The sequence below is a fragment of the Crocodylus porosus genome, unplaced genomic scaffold (genome assembly GCF_001723895.1).
Source record: "Crocodylus porosus isolate Cpor-Errol unplaced genomic scaffold, CroPor_comp1, whole genome shotgun sequence".
Taxonomy (NCBI): Eukaryota; Metazoa; Chordata; order Crocodylia; family Crocodylidae; genus Crocodylus; species Crocodylus porosus.
The window spans coordinates 140,951,336-140,968,662 of NW_017728931.1; the positions used below are offsets into that span (position 1 = coordinate 140,951,336).

At 44.7% G+C, this 17,327-nt stretch overlaps 1 protein-coding gene across 2 annotated transcripts in view; it reads left to right on the plus strand.

The window, feature by feature from the left end:
- The window catches only part of EXOC4 (exocyst complex component 4), a 568,367-nt gene that overhangs the window by 145,209 nt on the left and 405,831 nt on the right, over positions 1-17,327 (plus strand). For both annotated transcript variants that reach the window (XM_019543773.1, XM_019543775.1), the window contains exons 8-9: positions 11,518-11,663; positions 14,505-14,593. In XM_019543773.1, coding sequence (XP_019399318.1) covers positions 11,518-11,663; positions 14,505-14,593 — 235 coding nt within the window. The remainder of the gene's footprint in view (positions 1-11,517; positions 11,664-14,504; positions 14,594-17,327) is intronic.

Sequence of the window (17,327 nt, forward strand, 5' to 3'; positions counted from 1 at the left end):
ACAAATCAGCAGCAGGTACAGCAGAGACCAAGCATAAGGACATGGTGGTTGAATTGAACTTAGCTATAAAGCTATCAGAATAATTATAGTTAAGGTATTAGCTAGATGCCAATTATACTTATTTGGCACAAAAACCAAAACCAAAGGCAAAACTGATAAATTGGTTCTTCCTATTCTCAGTATGAACAGCAAGGGGCAAATTTTAAAAGCATTGCACTGTTCTGTAGTGCTGTGTTTCTCATTGACTTCCAGTAAAGTCAAGCAGCTGAAACCGCCTGCATAGCTTCTGAAAAAGTGCCCTGTAAAGCTTTGCTTGCGTCTCCAGAAAACAAATGCCCCAGAAGGATTTCCTACCCCCACTTTATTTTGTTTTGATGTTAAGCTCCTCACACTGACCACAAAAAGCAGGATAATGTATGTTCAAAGAACAGCTGACATGTCTGGAGAAAATTCAACATATTCCATTCGATTGCTGTCCTGATTTCCCGCTCCCCCCCATTGAACTACCGGCAGTTTAAAGAAACTTTCTATCAATCTTTTTTTAATTTTCTGTGAAAGGACATTGCTGCTGGAGAGAGGGAGAAAGATGGGATTGGAGGGAGAGAAAGAGAGGGGGAAGATATGTGTACACCTGCTTCTTCCTTCTGGTGGGGAGAACCAAATTTCAGCATGAGTGACTGGTGCCCCCCCAGACTCGGGGGCCCATATTTGAAGTGGGGCCCAACCAGGAGGGGGTCCCCCAGCGGCCGGTCACCAAGCGCATTGGTGGCACAGCAGCGGCAAAGGTGCCGACATGCTGCTGGCGGAGCCAATTTCAGGGGAGGCACTAGCACTCTCAGGGGGCACATGTCCCCCCCTTCCCCTCCCCACATGTCGCCCATGAATTTCAGTGAGGTACTTGGTAGCCATGTTGGTCTGAGACGAAAAGCAATGCAAAAATCAACAAAGAACAACTCCAGAACAACTCATGGGGGGACAGATTTCCAGCTCCAGCTCCCTCTGTGCAAAAATAAAGTTTATTTTCTACTCATGGCGACTTTTTACCATCTTTACGTTTTCCCAGAGCCTGCTGAAGGGTGTTTTGAGCCTGAAAGCTTGCACAAAAAGATAATGTTTTTGCGATTTCCTAGTTGGTCTAATAAAAGGTATCATTTCTAAACCAAGAGTCCTAGATTTTTGCATTGCATTTCAGTGAAGGCATCTAAGAACCTGCTGCGTGAGCTGTGCGGAGAGAGCGAATGGTGCTGTCTGCACACCTTCCTTGTGTGCTTTTTATGTTGGCTGGCGCAGAGTCCTTCAGTCCACGGTAAAAATCTGAATTGACTTTTGCAAAGCTATTTATCTAGAATACGGGAAAGAAGCAACCCCTTTCATTTCTGGGAGTTTGTCCCTGCCGCAGCTCTCCTTGGCTGGTGGCTTCTGGAAGTGGAGCCTACCTGCTGCCGTGCTTCTCGGCATCTTCCCTTTGGCTCAACTTATCGTGTGTGTGGCAAAAAGGTTGAGACGACCGCTGTCAGAGGTGGCGCTGCACAAGCGCGTGAGGCTGGGAGAAGGCATTGGCGGCCTTCTGTCTTGGACGCCTCCATCAGCAGGCACGCTCAGTCCCAGTCGCTATCCTCACAATACTTGCAAACTGGGAGAGTCAAAGGGCAAATTCCTGGCCCTATTGAAGTCAACAGGAATTTTTGCCTCCGCTTTCAGTGGAGCCAGAACTTCAGGTAGAATAATTTAAATCGGATAATGACACCTCACAATGGTGTGGAGGATTACTTAGCTGATGTTTGCTCAGAATAAAGCCCCTCTTGGGGTGAAAGAGCTCCCGCGGTGCTGCTTAAAAGGAGTAGGAGGTTAGCACAAGTGTCTTGGACAATGTTTGCTCTCTCAACAAAAACCAGATCCTAATGGTCACAGCTACGTGAGATCTATTGTTGAGCACATAATGATTTCCCCTTTTGCTTACCCTCACTCTGCTAGTAAGTGCAGAACTCATTACTTTGTAAAACATGTTGAACTGCTTCCTTCATCTAGCTACAAATTTGTAGTTTAAAACTAAGTGCTCTTGTATGCGTTGAGTTTACAGAAAGCCCGTGCACACATTTGTGGAAGCTACAAAAATAGCTCACGGTTGCAACAGCCTTTGGAAATGAAGAGTGCAATGCTAACCCCTCCAGTGCTGTCTGTCTGAGCAGGCATTTGATTCATTACCACGTAAAACTGCCTTTTATCAAGTTGAGATTAAGGAACTTTTGGGGGGTGAGAGGGTGGTTAACCCTTTCTCCCTCTTCCCTCCTCCTCTTGCCCACTGAAGGAGAGAAATGTGCATAAGTCTATGCTAATACCTCTGCTAATTGAACAGCCCCAGGCATCTGAGGAAGAAGGCTCCAAAAGTATATACCTTCCTGAACAAGTTAGTCTCTAAGGTACCACCCTGCCCTGCCTTCTGCCCAACTAGGCAACTGGCATTTATAAGGAATGTAGCAGAGAAGACAGACAGTCACTTCATTATCTTAATAGCTCTTTATTATTTTCCAAAAAAAGGCAAATTGCTCTGTTTCCATCTGAGAGATCTGGAGAAGGCACTGAAAAAAATAATTCTTGAAGGTTGTTTTTTACTGTTATGTTGCAATTCAAGTAATTTCATGGAGAGCATGAGGATTACGGGTAGCAGGTTGTACCATGCTAAACAAATCTTCATTGCACCTCAGAAACGGTTTTTTATTCTCTTAGTTTTATCCCGTTTTGCCCCATCTTGGGTGTGAGCGTTTGTATCTGTCCTCTTCATACTTGGCCCCCGTTCTGTGGGACTCTTTACCCAGTACCATTTATGCAGAAAGCCCAGTGAGACTAAAACAGTTGAGCAGTTATCTTCACAGACCTTTGTAAGATTTGCACTTGGCTTTCATTTTTGATGACTGAAAAGCACTTTGGTCCGGATAAGTAGCTGATGGCTGCGTGTGCGCACGTAACTAGCTCCAGCCAGCTCCTGCTGAACTCAGGGCGTTCATCTCTCCTCGTTCAAGCCTTCGACAAGAGAGTTGCATCTCCTAGTCCTAGTTCTGAATGTTGCAGCATGTGCTGCCCATTTTCTTTCATTTACAAACCAGGGGCAACCTAAGAGCACACTGTTTGTTGCAACATCTAGCTCACAGGTGCCTTAATTGTTGTTAAGGCCCTCTAAAGGACTTGCTTTGGGCTCTTTCAGTCCAGGCTCGTTGCATTACCTGCCACCTCCACTGCATTGCAGTCCTTCAACTGAGGGCCTCCGTGCTCTCTCTCTGTAAGCCTTGGTATCTGTAAAGTGCTCCGAGTTACCAGCCTTTCCTTATTGAAGATATTCCCATTAGAAAATGTTTCTCCCTCTATCTGCTTGTCACTTCAATTTATTGTCCTTTCTATTGTCTTTTAATTCCGACATTTTAAAATTTAACTCTGTAACACATTTTCAGAGATCGGCATAAGATCCAAGATGAAATAAAATCTGTGGTAGATCAGTGCTGGATGCATAAACTCGCTGCAGTCAAGTGGTGTTTTAGCTATTCGGCCTGGTGAAAAGCCGTGCTGAGTCGAAGGCGCATCTTGTTTTCCCCGTCCGTGCTCAAGAAGAGGCTGCGGGCTTTCCCAGCAGGGGCCGTTCCACCACTTGTTCTTCCTTTTTAATACCCCCCCAAAATTCATGGCAGCTCACCAGATGGTGTAAATCCGTGTAGCACCATTCGTGTTGGTAGAACTGTGGTCTGCATCAACTGAGGATCTCAACCATCAAGGCCAGCTTTTCTGCAAGGTGGCATCTCATCGTCTGATATGATCCGAGATAGTTATACTATGAGGTGCCACCTTGCTTTCTGCTTAACTTTAGACTAACATGGCTAACTACCTCTCTCTTCTATAACGGCAGGTACGGCAGAAGAAATCAGTCATGAAAGCAGGGAATACAGGTTGAGGAGCTTCTTTGCTTCAGCCTAAGCTTAATTACAAGATTCCCCCCCCCCCTTCCTTTAGCAGCAGTCACATTAGTTTTAAGTGTCAGTGGAAATGGCAATTAAAGGAGTTATATAGTAATCATACTTTGAACTTCTGGGATGCTTTCATCCCGTGATCTCAGACTTGAGTGCAATATGTTGCAGCCTGGTGATTAAGATTCAGAGATTAAAAGGCCAGAAGGGACTAATGTGGTCATCTCATCTGACCCACTACATAGCACCAGCTGCAAGACTTGCTTGAGTTAAATCCTGTTTGAACTAGAGCATACCTCCCGAGAAAGACATCCAGTCTCCCTAGAAAAATTGTGAGTGGTGGAGCATACATCCCAGTGTTCAGTTCCTGTTAATTGTGTTCATGATAAAAATATATTGCTGATTTTCAAGCCTCTGTCGGTTTATTTTCAACTTTCCAGACACTGTATCTTGTTGCACCTGTCTGCTTGCTAGAAGAGAGCTGTTATCAATATATATTCCCAGTGCGGGTATTGGCAGATTGTAATGAAGTAACTCTTAAGCTTTCTTTTGTTAAACTAAATGGATCAAGCTTCTAGGCATTTTATTATAATGCATGCTATTCCAGCTTTAGTCATTTTCCTACTTCTTCTCTGATCTCTCGCCCGTTTTTGTTTTTTTTTCCAACTTCCTTCCGGAATTGCGGACATCAGAACTAAATGCAGTCGTCATCAGCAGATTCTCGATGCGAGGAAAACAGTGTTTCAGTAAATAGGGAAGTCATCGGGGAGTCTGCAGATAAGAGAGGATGGCAGTTTGAGATCTGCATGTTTAACTGCAGATGTGGTAAATGGATTCAGGAATAGGTGCTGATGATGTTGGGTCGTAGTTCTTTCCCTTCATCTTCCTCGTCTGTCTGCCTCCACAGAAATGGAGAAATTGTCGTACATCACGGTGCCATTAGGGAAGGATTCAGTGCTCAGGTCTTCCACATATTGATGTTAATATTGCATTTCTTCAGATTGGCCTTCAAGGTGGGTCCTTGATACTCTTCTTTCGCCCACCTTTAGAGTGGTCACCATTGGTGAGTTGGGAGTATAGGACCTGTTTTGGGAGCTGGCTAGTAGTAGTTACATTGGCACTAAATGCAGGGGTAATATAACCAGCTGGCTGTTCTGATTTTGATTTTTTTTTTTTCCTGATTCCATCTCCACTGATTACATTAGTTCTTTGCTGCAGTGGCAAAGTAGTTCATATTCATATTCATCCACTGTGACACTCAAGTCTCCTACTGATTTTACTGCTTCCTAAGAAGACTCCATCATTTGGTAGGTAGCTCCTACATTTTTTGTTCCTAGAAGCAGAGTTTTATACGATGGCTGTATTGAAATGCATATAATGTGCTGATGCCCCACTTACTAACAATTCATATTGCTTTCTACTAGTAACTTCTCCTTCTCTGTTGTTTACTACTTCTCCAATATTTCTGTCCCCTTCACAGCCTCAGGAATTTCTTTTTTTCCCTTAAGGATGTATGTTTGGAAGGAACCAAGTTTGCAGACAATGTTAAGTGATGGGGAAAAGCGGTCATGCTAGGGGATAGGATGCAGGTCTGGACAAGCTGGAAGGTGGGCAGAGCGGAACCAGATGCAGTTCAGTAAGGGTGGTTGCAGGGTACTTCATCTGGGGAGGAGTAGCCAGTGACATGGGTATAGGTTATGGGGATATGTCCTGGCCAGCACAATGGCTGAAAGGGACATCAGGGTTATGGCTGATCACAGGATGAACATGAGCTGTCAGTATGATGCTGTAGTCACCAGAGCTAATAGCATACTGAGATGCATTAGCCAATGCGTCGTGAGTAGGCCTAAGGAAGTGATACTTCCTCTCTACCCGGTGAGACCGCAGCTGGAGTAGTGTGTCCAGTTCTGGGCGACACACTTCAAAAAAAAATGTGGAGCATCTCGAAATGGTTCAGAGAATGGCCACAGGAATGATTAAGGAAGGGCCTGGAGGACAGACCTCAGGAGGAAAGACTAAGGGATCTGGGGCTGCTTAGCCTGGGGAAGAGAAGATTGAGGGGGCACTTGGAGGCTGTCTATAAATATGTAATGGGTGAATATGAGGAGCTGATAGAAAAACTGTTCACTAGGGCACCCCAGGGGAGGACAAGGAGCAAAGGCCATAAACTGTTAGGGGATGGTTTCAGGTTGGATGCAAGGAAGAACTTCTTTACAATAAGGGTAACCAAAAGCTGGACTAGACTTTCCAAGGAGGTGGTGCAGTCCCCAATCTTGGACGTCTTCAAGAGTCTCCTGGACAGACGCCTCGCTGGGAGCATTTGACCTCGGCAGTATTCCTGCCCAGAGCAGGGGGGTTGGACTCGATCTTTCAAGGTCTCTTCCAGCCCTTAATTTCTATAACTTCTGTGTCTTCCTGTTTCATCGAGTTCATCTTATACCTTGATACAGTCAACCTTGTTGTAATCCTTTCCATAAATTGACCAAGCTGCATCTTAATGCCAACTACTTTTTCCTTTCGCTACTTCTGTGGGAAAACTATTTCAGAAGCTCCCTTTTTTTTGAAAGTTAGGAGCCTTCTTCCAATTTCCAGCCTAAATTAGTTCATTATCCCTACTCATTCCAGGTCACTTTTTTTTTTTTTTTTTTTTTCCCCAAGGTATCAAATGGTATAGGATCAAAACTTGGCCAAACTTCTAATTGCATAACGTTGGCAACATTTCATTTTCCATAAATTCACTAAGTAATGTAGTTGCCTGCCTTTAATTCTGCATTAGAGTAGCTTCTTAGCTGTTCTCGTAGGTTGCCCGTGATAGGCTGACAAGCCTAGAATTGCCTTGGTCTTCACATTTACCCGGTTCAAAAGATAGGCACAACCTTAGATTTCTTTTGATCTTCTGGAACCCCCACAGTCTCCCAAGTCGTACTGAAAGCTAATGTCAATGATTCAGCGATTGCTTTGGCTAGCTCTTCTAAGTCCCTTGGATACCATTTTTCTGAACCTGCTGATTTTGGAAGTCTCTCCAGTTCAGTAGCTGTTATTAAACCCGTTTTTGTGTTAGCATTGAAATGGGATGGCAGGTCACTTTCATCTCATGAAATGCACCATTGCTTTGTTGAAGTGGCGTTGTGTGTCGGGAGCACCTTGTACCAGAGCTTCGTGAGCTGTGTTGGTTACCAGTAAGCTGTTGGGTAAAATTCAAACTCTTGGTTTTAATTAATAATTCCCCCAAAATGGTTTGGGATCAAGTTGCGTGCGGTACACCTCCACCTTCGTGATAGGCTGCCACAACTGAGATCAGCAGGCGTGCTCAAGCAGGAGCATTCCCAGTACATATGCTATGGAGCCAGCATCGGGGCTTTTTGTAGCAGACATCCTCTGGTCTGGATCTTGGTCCACTTTGTCTGCCAGACCTTGCTTTTTTGCCTGTCTGGGCACACTGTAACACCCATCCTTTCTCTTTCCTGATTCTGCTATGCTTAGTCTGTCTGTTGTGATATTTTTGTTTGTGGGTTTAGGCTCCCAGAGCCCTGCCTTGGGCTGTATCTTAAAAAGGAGAAGTATTAGTAATACTTAACGAAGTTACTTTTGCAGCAACCTGTAGTGGTAGGCAGGCAAATGTAGCGTTAACCTGGTTTTCACACGCTGGCATATGAAGCACAACAGGGTGCATTGACTTGTCACGTTCTTATGATAAAACTGTGGCAGAGCTAATAATACAAAGCCACATTTTCCGAGTCCCTGCATTTCTTGGGGCGGTCTTTCTCTGCACCGCTGGGCATGTAGGCAAGGCATCGTCTCTTCCTCTCAGAGCTTGCAAGTCACATTTGTGGCATGGGGTCAGGGTGGTCACAATGTCCTTGTTGTTATGGCTCCAGAGACGTAAGTGTAAATTTGCTCCAGGGCTGCATTGAAAGCTGGGTGTCTGGGGTCATTCAGAGTCGGGCAGCCGGACCTGATGCTAGCCACATCACTCCCTTGTGTGCAGGTGGATGCGGCAACTGCTGACCTTTAACCATGCTACTCATGGAGCCTGTTTTGACTCAGGTAGGCCTTTTGCTTTGCCTTGGTACAGTATGTTGGAGGTTGTTAGAAGGGCAGTGCTGAAGAAAACATGCACACAGTGATGCAACCTTTTTAAACTTTCATGGCTTCAATAACCACCAAAAGCCATAATCACTCCTTTTTTTTTTTTATTGAAAAAAAAAAAAAGTTTGCCCATGCCTTTCTCTAGGATATCCATCCAAAAATCAGGCTGAGGATAGCTTTGTGCTCAGCCTTGTAGTTGATACTGATGCGAGCAATGCTTGAATGGCAGCATTCAGCCATTGTTGAGCAGGAAGTCAAAAGTCCTTGTTGTAGATGGATGGGATGTTGCAAACTTTCCAGTCACTCATAAATCTTGCCCTATGTGCATGTGATTAATGTGTAACGAGGTTTTTGATTGATGGCTTAGCAACTGCTAATCAAATGATATAGGACCTAAGCCTGCAGTCCCTTAGTTCATTGTCAGGAAGAACTCCTATTCTCTTTGATAGGCAGAAAATTGTGTTTTTTTTTTTATAGATTTTTAAAATTCTACAGGACTGGCTTTTAGTAAGTACATGCACAAGCTCCTGATTTCAAACGTTGAAAAATTGTGTTTATTGAAGCTGCATGTAGGGGCAGAGCCCTTGGCAATGCTGGGGTGAAAGAAGCAGAAACTGGTGAGATGAGTGAGGGCAGGCAGAAAAAGTAAGCACCGAGTAGTGCAATGGGGAACGGATCCCGCAATATGTTGTTAAGCCGTATCAGCAATTAAAATGCCTGGATGCGATGAAGGAGACTAAGTGGGTTGAATTCTAGCTTGTTGCTGTGATGGGAAGCACTTTGGATGGGCTCAGTGTGACAGTGCTTTTCTGTAAAAATTTTAATAAATAGGAGAAGAAAGCAGCAGCCTTCCTGGGGTCTGACTGAGAAGGAGGAGGTCTCTGTGGTGGGGGTGCGACAGATCATCGGGAAAGCAAGGGACAAAAGGAGCTAGGGTCCCAGGCCAGAGGCTTGTCCCTTGTGAAGCCATGCCAGAGCTGGCTTCAGTGGCCACATCCAGACAAGCGTGGCCATGCGATATGTGACCCCGCAGACCCATCTGTGGCACCGTGTGCTGCACATTCAGGTGTTTCCTGTGCTGCTACCTTGCAGTGCGCACAGGCTTTTTTTTTTGTTTTTGACCACTGGAGATCCTTTGGATTCCTATTTGAAATCGCTGGGTTCATCTTATGAATCCTGTAAGTGTTGACTTACCCACCAGTGCTAATGCATGCCGTATCACCCCGGTTACAGCTATAACTCGTTCGCTTTCTAAATTCACGTTAGTGTAACGGTAATGTAGCCATGGTGGTCCGGAAATCGTTGGGGTGAAGGTTAAAGAAACTTGTCGATGTGCGACCTGATGAAGAACATCTTGCATTCGAAAGCTTGTCCGACTTCATCCCAACGACCTAGTTTGTCCAATAAAAGGAACCCTTGCCTCTTGCATCAATTTACATTGGAGACCAAACCTTTTCCTCCATTAAGTAAATCACAAAGTTGTACGTAAATGCCCCTTTTCTTACCGTCACTGGGTTCGGTGATATCATCAACATGAAACAGCACTCTTTGTGGAACGAGTAAAATTGCTAAGTGATTTCCTCCCCTTTCCTGTTTTGGAAAAGTTTTTAAAATGGCATTTTTATGGTGATTTTGGAGGTTAATTCAAGCAAGCAAGGCAAAGAGCCAACTAGAGAATACAGAGCACAACTGCTAAATTACTGTTGGAAAAATTAGTGCAGTGATTGTTTTTATACTGCAACAATAATGTATGCATTTAAAAGCTTTCTCTCAGGTGAAGTTTTAATTGAGCGATGTTAGGAATTTAAATCAAGTTATCTTTATTTAATTATGCTGTGTCTTTTTAGAGCAATGCTCGATCGTTTCCGATTAGTGGCATGGTATCATTTGCCTAGATATTATTTCTTTGTAATTTGTTTAAATACAGGCAGCACACTATTCGTGTATTCTTCTCTGTTACACTCCACACTCTTTGGTTGGATATAGTTTGTTCAAAATAGCGTGAAATGCATTACCAGTGGCCTGAAATGCCTAAAGTTTTCCGAATGCATGCACCCAAGTTTCTGTACGTAATGAGAAAAGCAAGCTGTATTGGAGGTGTGAAGAAAGGGGAGGGGGAAGCAAAGGATGAATGAGCAGGGATTTATTGCCATTCCTAATTGTTAACTGCCGACCCAGTCCGTATTACCTGATAACTCCGGCCGCTCCCTGCTCCCTTCAGTGAAGGGAACGGGGATTTTTGCAACGGTCCTTTAGACCGACTTGTAGTGAAGTGGACTAGAGGAGGTGTTAACTAGGGGAAGAGAATTCACTCTGACACCTGGATTTTTTTTTGTTTCACTTTTTAGACAAAGCAAAAATCCAATTTTTATTGGTTTAAAAGAAGGGCATTTGGTCTGGCAGTCATTTAGAGGTGATGTATGAAATCTTGCCATGCAATTTTATTTTACAGTATAGGACCCTTTGCATGCAACACATTCATTTTGACTGGACCGGGAATACACCAACTGCTTTCATCTCGATTCTTAATTTTACACAGGATCATAGTGCGTGCAGGTAGAAATCATTAGTTGGATTTCAGATTTCAGTTCTGAGTAACACTTTCCACTTCATCTCAGCTCTCTCTTGCCGACATGTTTCAACCTGGGGCTTAGGTGCAGACTGATTGGACTTATTTAATATTTGACCAGGTAGCTCAGACTTAAATAGCAAGTTGTGGCAGATCCTTTTTCTCTTGGGGATCTCTGGGCTCTACCAGGTTACAGAGTAATCTCGCAGGAGGCCAGAGTTAAACCCACTGCATTCAGGAAGCCTCATGGATGTTCTCTCCCTCCTGGACCAGTCTAGACTTTCCTGTCCTTTGAGGAGGAGTCTGATCCTCAGTCATCCATCAGTTGCACGTCTCCATCAGGTGCAAATTCCACGCTTCAAGTCACAAGCTTGGGTGGGAAAGGTGCGGTCATCAGTGTAAATCAACTTTCATTGAGCCGGTCGCAGGCAGGTCATCAAAGTACGGATAGAAAAGGAGAGGTGCCAGTACTGATCCCTGTTGGAGACCATTGGTTTGATGTCTTGGAGAGCTAATCCACTGGGATTAGCAAGGTGGGAAGCCCTTATATTCGTAAGTGCCGCGACGACACACACAACCCTGGTAGTAATAGTAGATCTGTAAGTGTTAGCTGCCAGGCTACGGTTGAATTTGAAATGTTGCTGTTAGTGGAATTGAACCTGCCTTGGCAGCGGTGGGGAATTGTGGCAATATTTCTCCATGGCAGAAAGTCAGTAGATCTTGGTTCCTAAGTGCCTCCCCTATTTGAAAATAGGACTCAAGTCATTTATGCACTTTTGCCAATTTTACTAGCTGTCGTATTTTCTTCAGACCAGCAGCAGGCTTTTAAGCCGCTGAGGATTTGCAAGCAAGATCTGCATTGCTGGTCTGTTTCAAATACCCTTTCCGTTTCCTCTCTGCTCCCAGATGCTGCTGACTGAATATTTGGATATGAAGAACACTCGGACTGCCTCAGAGCCATCCGCTCAGCTCAGCTATGCCAGCTCGGGGCGAGAGTTTGCATCGTTCTTTGCAAAGAAGAAACCTCAAAGGCCGAAAAACCCTCTGTTCAAGTAAGTTCTGCCCTGTTGCCGGAGCCACACCTGAGATTGTCCAGAGCATGCACTGCTAAAAGCAGTTTCAGACATGTATACTAGGGTATGCCAGGCTTCAGATGGAAGTAAACTGCCATAGCTGGAACTCAACTGAGATCTCTTCCTGCCCCAAACCTGTATACTGATTCTTTGTTGTTTGCTACAGTCATTTCCAAAGAGGACTACAGAAATGCGAGTGGCTTGCATTCCTTCTGGTGGCCTTGAACCCTTGGGGACAGACCTGCTTCTTGTTACTGCTTCTTTGCCTTGCTGGAGCCACTGTTTTTATTGAGCAGGGGAAGGCAAGTGTACTGGCTTCTGCATAACTCGCTTGGAAATGACTTACAGCTGAAGTTGGCTCCCTGCTTTCTTTTAACTGTTAAGAATCAGCTAGCCGTCTCTGCTCTCCTGTTTCTGAGACCACTAGTGCAGATACTTTTTCTTTGCTAGTGGTGCCTCAGAGGTCCGTTTGCCAGGCCCAGGGTGCACATAATTGCAACTCAACATACACAGTGAAATGATGATCCCTGGCACGTTGCCGGCTAGCCAGCCAGTTCACCTGACATCAGGCTGACTCCGGTGGGCTGCTGGTGGTCCTCATTGCCACCGTTTTGCCTCCTGCCAAATCCTTCCTACCCCCACAACTCCATACTCCAGGAGGTTGTCCAGGCTCCTCTCTGGATGAATTCTCTACCTAAAATGGCTTGCAGGTTGCATGCTTTGGAGCAACATGGGGCTGTTCAGCCTTCCTCCATGGCTTATCACACTAATCTTACAGTGTCCTCTGCTTCTCTTGGTTGGAGAAAAATATTGTTTCGCATGCAGTGCCTGAAGCCTGTGCACACTCATTTCTGTCGGGTAAGGATGAAGTTGGGTATAATTGGTTAAAGTGAAGGTGCCTAACCAAATAATAACAGCACACCTCCTAGCACTCCTACCCTTGTCACTAAGTCACTGCTAGCACCTTGGTGACAGAAGTGCTTATTGGGATCTCTCGTTCTGTTATCTGCCTCCTGTCAGCTGTCACTATATCTATGGAAATCTCTCCGTTGAAATGGAATTTCTTAGGCCGTCAAGGGATGTACATGTTTGATAAAGTGTTATTCTTCTCATCCTTTCCATCTTTAGTGGGGCTTTTTCCTCTCTCCAGACTGCAAGGCTCTCTTTCTTGCATTTTCATCACCTGTTTCCAATTTAGAGAAGTCATCCGCTTGTCACAAGAATATCTGCTTTTAGATTCCTCGCTTTGGAAATCAGTTGAACAGAAGATGAAGCCTCACTCACTCTCAGACTGATAGAGATGTTTGATATGTAAGAGGTTGGGATCTGTTCCCGGAAGCTAATCTTGTAGCTGCTGGATAGCATGTCTCAGAAGAGGAGCACGGTTTAGCAGTGCAACAGGACATGTCAGGACTTCACACTCTTTTCCCTGCTCTGAGACCGACTTGCTGGCACATGGGCAATCTGTGTAATTGTTCTGTGCCTCACTTTCCCCATCTGTGAAGTGGGCCTAGGACTTGTAAGTTTGTACAATAGCATAGCTAATTTAATGGATTTTGAGCTCCTCACATAAAAGGCCCCCCTGTATATAGCAGTTACTACTGTAGTAGCTCCCAGTGGAGAGCAGATGCATGCCACATGGCACATGCCATCCTGTGAAAGAAAGCCGGAACAGGATCAGATGTACAAGCAGCACAATGATAAATACACATTTCACAAGCATTGGAGCATTCAACCTATTAGCTGAAACATTTTGTTTTATTTCTATTTAACCAAACTGTTTTGAAACTCAGCCACAAATAATTGATAGAATAAAAGAGGTGTAGGAGGTGGGAAGGTGTCCCTGAGTAAGAGATGGGAGTGAGGACCTGGAACCTAGTAGAAGGACCAAGGAAAAGGGGAGGGAGGAAATGAGGAGCCCTGTGAGATGAGGCAGATGGTTGTGATTTGGAAACCTGACAACCAGTGCTAATACTGGAAGTGAGAGGGGAAAAAAGCAATGTCTGGGTTTCAGAGCTGTGAAGAAGAGGGTGAGGCGAGTCTCCAAAGCCTTCATACTTGGCTGCTCTTGCTCTCCAGAGAGGAGGTGTCCAAGGTTTAGCATTTTGGGTGTAGCTCCTTTCTCTGATTGGGAAACTGGAAGACTGCTGCTTTCTACCTTTTCCCCAACTGCTACTGCTGACAGCATTTGAGGTAGATCCTCAGCAGTATGGATCCTTCCACAGACCATCCCCAGTGGGTCTGTCTTGCCAACTGCTAGAGCAAGAAAACCCAGACATGCATATTGTGCTCCTCCCAGTTTTCCAGAAAAGTGTTATTGGCATTCACTCGGTGTCTTCAGCATTTCTTTGTTAACATCTGGGATGTTGTCCGTGCAGGGATGGGGTTCTGTGGGTTCCACCGGTTTGCTGGTTCATTTCTTGTTCAAATGCACCTCGCTTCTTGGTGACATGATAATGGTAACTTTTTTACCTGGTCGAATGGAACAGCTTGTCCTGTGTGGCAGTTTCTGCTGCTGACTTGCCAGCCTGGTTCGGCCAGCCAGGGGAGCGATGATGTGGTAGAAAGGATGGGAAAGAGAAAGCGCAAGAATTGGCAACCATTCTAGCTTTGCTGTGTTTTGGCCAGCAGAGGTTATATTCCTTGGGGAAGGCTAGAATAGACTGTGTTGGCAAAAATACAGCATCGACAGCAGCAGTCTGTATTGTGCGCTCTGGTGTAGTACGGTGTACCTGCAGAGTCCTCCTGCTGTAGCTCTGGCCTGTGTCTGCAGAAAAGAAGCTGTGTGTTAGTGGACTGACTGGATTCTTTTTATTGCAGGTTTGAGTCGGCCTCCCATGCTATTAGCATGAGCGCCTACTTGCGCGAGCAGAGACGGGAGCTGTACAGCAGGAGCGGAGAACTTCAAGGTGGGCAGCTGGATCGCTCGTTCGCTTGGTTGATGCCTTTTGCCAAGAATCTACAGGCCTTCCCTATGCTGGCCTCAGAAATTGGTAGCATCTGTCGAGCTAACCATGTGTAAGGCTGTAGTGCAGGACTCTGCAAACCTGGTCAGCTCGTAATCTTTTATTCACTCGAAGTAGGTGGGGAAAACTTGTGCATTTCTTCCCCCTCCGCCCCCCAACCTCATACTATATGCTAAAGGTTTGAGTTCAAAAAGGACACTATTCAAACCATAATTGAAATGGAGAAGAATCTTAATATAAATAACATGTTTGAAAGCTTGATGTTTGCTTCCTCACCTGAAATTTAATTTCCGTACAGTTTGTGGCAAATGTTGTGTTAGATTATTTCCATGGACTGAAGCTTGCGACCTTTTGTGTCTGAAAGCCTGAGTCTGCTTTGAGCTAAAGAACCAGCTCTGTGGCATTGAGGGGCACACACTACTTTACATGGCTCAGCTGCTAGAAGGAGGAAGGTTTCTGTCACCCTCTTAAATGTGCATACTTTTTTTTTTTAATGGTGGATTTGGAGAGCTGCGATTATTCTTACTGGCTTGTGGTGTTTGTGCAAAATGGTTTGTGCATACTGTTGTACAAATAGGTATAGAGGTGTCTCTCCACCGAACACAGCACAATTGCAAGCTTCTTCCTGTCAGCTGTATCCTACAAGGGAGATCTTGTTTTGCAAGAATCAAAATGGGTGAGATATTAGAGAAGATCTTCACAAAAATATCTGTACAAAAATCCAAGTTGGTTTGGCTCTGTATAACTGATTTAGCTTCTTATACTGCATTTGTCACCATGTAATGAGTGCGATATGAAACCTCTGTTTGAAGCCATTATTGCCCAAATGTTATGGGCAGTGACCGAGTTCTAGCCTGGAACGCAGTTGGTTCCGTATAAACCCTAAGATAGATATTTGATATTGATAGTTGTCCCTCATTGTGATTTGGTAGCTCATCAGAAAAAGGGAGAGGTGAAGATACTCTTTTTGAGGTGCCTTATCACAGTCAAGGCACACTTAAGAAGAATCCAACCAGACAGCCCTTCACCTTGCAGGTTAGTTGTGAGCAGTAGAAATGTGTCATATGCACTTGCTCGTGGTGACAGACATGATGATGTCTCTGTGGCTGTATTAAATCCCATTAGAGAACAGGATAAGTAAAACACTGCCGTACTAAGCGGAGGTGATCAGATACCATGCGGAAGGGAACTGCAAAAGTTTTTTCCTGTTGCAATTGTACAGTTCTGCTCTCAAATTTAGCAAAATCCTTGCCTTTCTAATGTAACATTTTCCATTCTTAATTCAGTTGAGTTGTCCAGTGCAGTACAACAGTCTTCAAAGTACTACGTAGCGTGTCCCTTGCCTTTCATTTTCCAATACAAACAACTGCATCCTGCTGTTGAGATGGAGTAACAGGTCCCATCTCTAGGAAACCAGGAGATCCTGAGAGAAGTTACCACCAGGCAAGAGCCCTCCACCCACGACAGTCTTGCTATTTCCCTCCAGGGCTCTAGGTCTAGCAAGTGTTATTCCAACTGCCATCTTCAAGGAGAATCAGTCTGTTGCTTCATGAGTAGGCTGGTTTTCAATTAATCTTATATGGACTAAAAACACGCTAGAAAACAGTAGTATTAACCTATCCCACCTGCTTGTCTTCAGACCCAGGTGTTGGGATGAATTGTGGAAGCGTTCGGGTTTTTAATTATGCCACTGTTACTTTTGAGAGCTATTTTTGCATGGAGCTGTTCCTTTATGGCATGTGCTTTTCCAACCTGAAAGCTTGCTAAGAACTTTTTTCCAACTACTTTTTAATAAGAAAATCTCACATCTACTTGGAACCGTGCCAGCCTGTGTCTTGGACCAACCCAGCTACAATCAAAAACCCAGCTTTTCCAACCTGCATGAGAAATGTTGCTCTGAATAGCTAACTCCTTTAAGTCCTCATCCTGTAAGGAGTCCCCGAAGGAGGACAGGCTGGGGGACAACACTTTGAAGAGAAATGGGGGGGAGGAGGATTTCTGAAAAGAAGTGTGTTTTAGGGGAACATCAGTAGGACAGAAGAGGATACTTGATAGATAGCCATGGAGACCGCCCTAGGTATAGTGCTAGAGACGATGGGAAGGAGAAAGCACAAGAATTAACCTAAGATTGGGATGGAAATGTGTGGGCCTTATAGATCCATAACTAAATCTGTGCTTGGGTTCAAGATGCCCAAATGTGGCTGGGGATGAGGATTAAGAGCTTGAATATGATGCAAGAGGACATGAGAAGTTTGAATGGAGGGGCTCAGGAAGGATGGAGACAGGTGAACTTTGCAAGAAATATTTGCTATTTAGCCACAGAGAGAAGTTTTCCCTCTTAACTTTTTATGATAAAAATGTTCAAGCCTCTCTCTTCCCATTAGAAACTGCTGTTCCCTTTCAACTAGTCCATTTATCTACTTGAGCCCTGGGCCACAGCAAGATCTGCATTTCAGTTTTACTTTTTAAAAAATAATTGAATTATTCAGTCAGGTTGGGCCAAGGCTGGCATGTGGCCATCTTTTCTCTGAAGACCAGACTCCTGCAAGTTTCTCTTCTCAATAGTCTTATCCACAGACATTGAACCTACATTGAACACCTTCAAGAGTAAATTGGATGCTTATCTTGCTGGGATCCTATGACCCCAGCTGACTTCCTGCCCTTTGGGCAGGGGGCT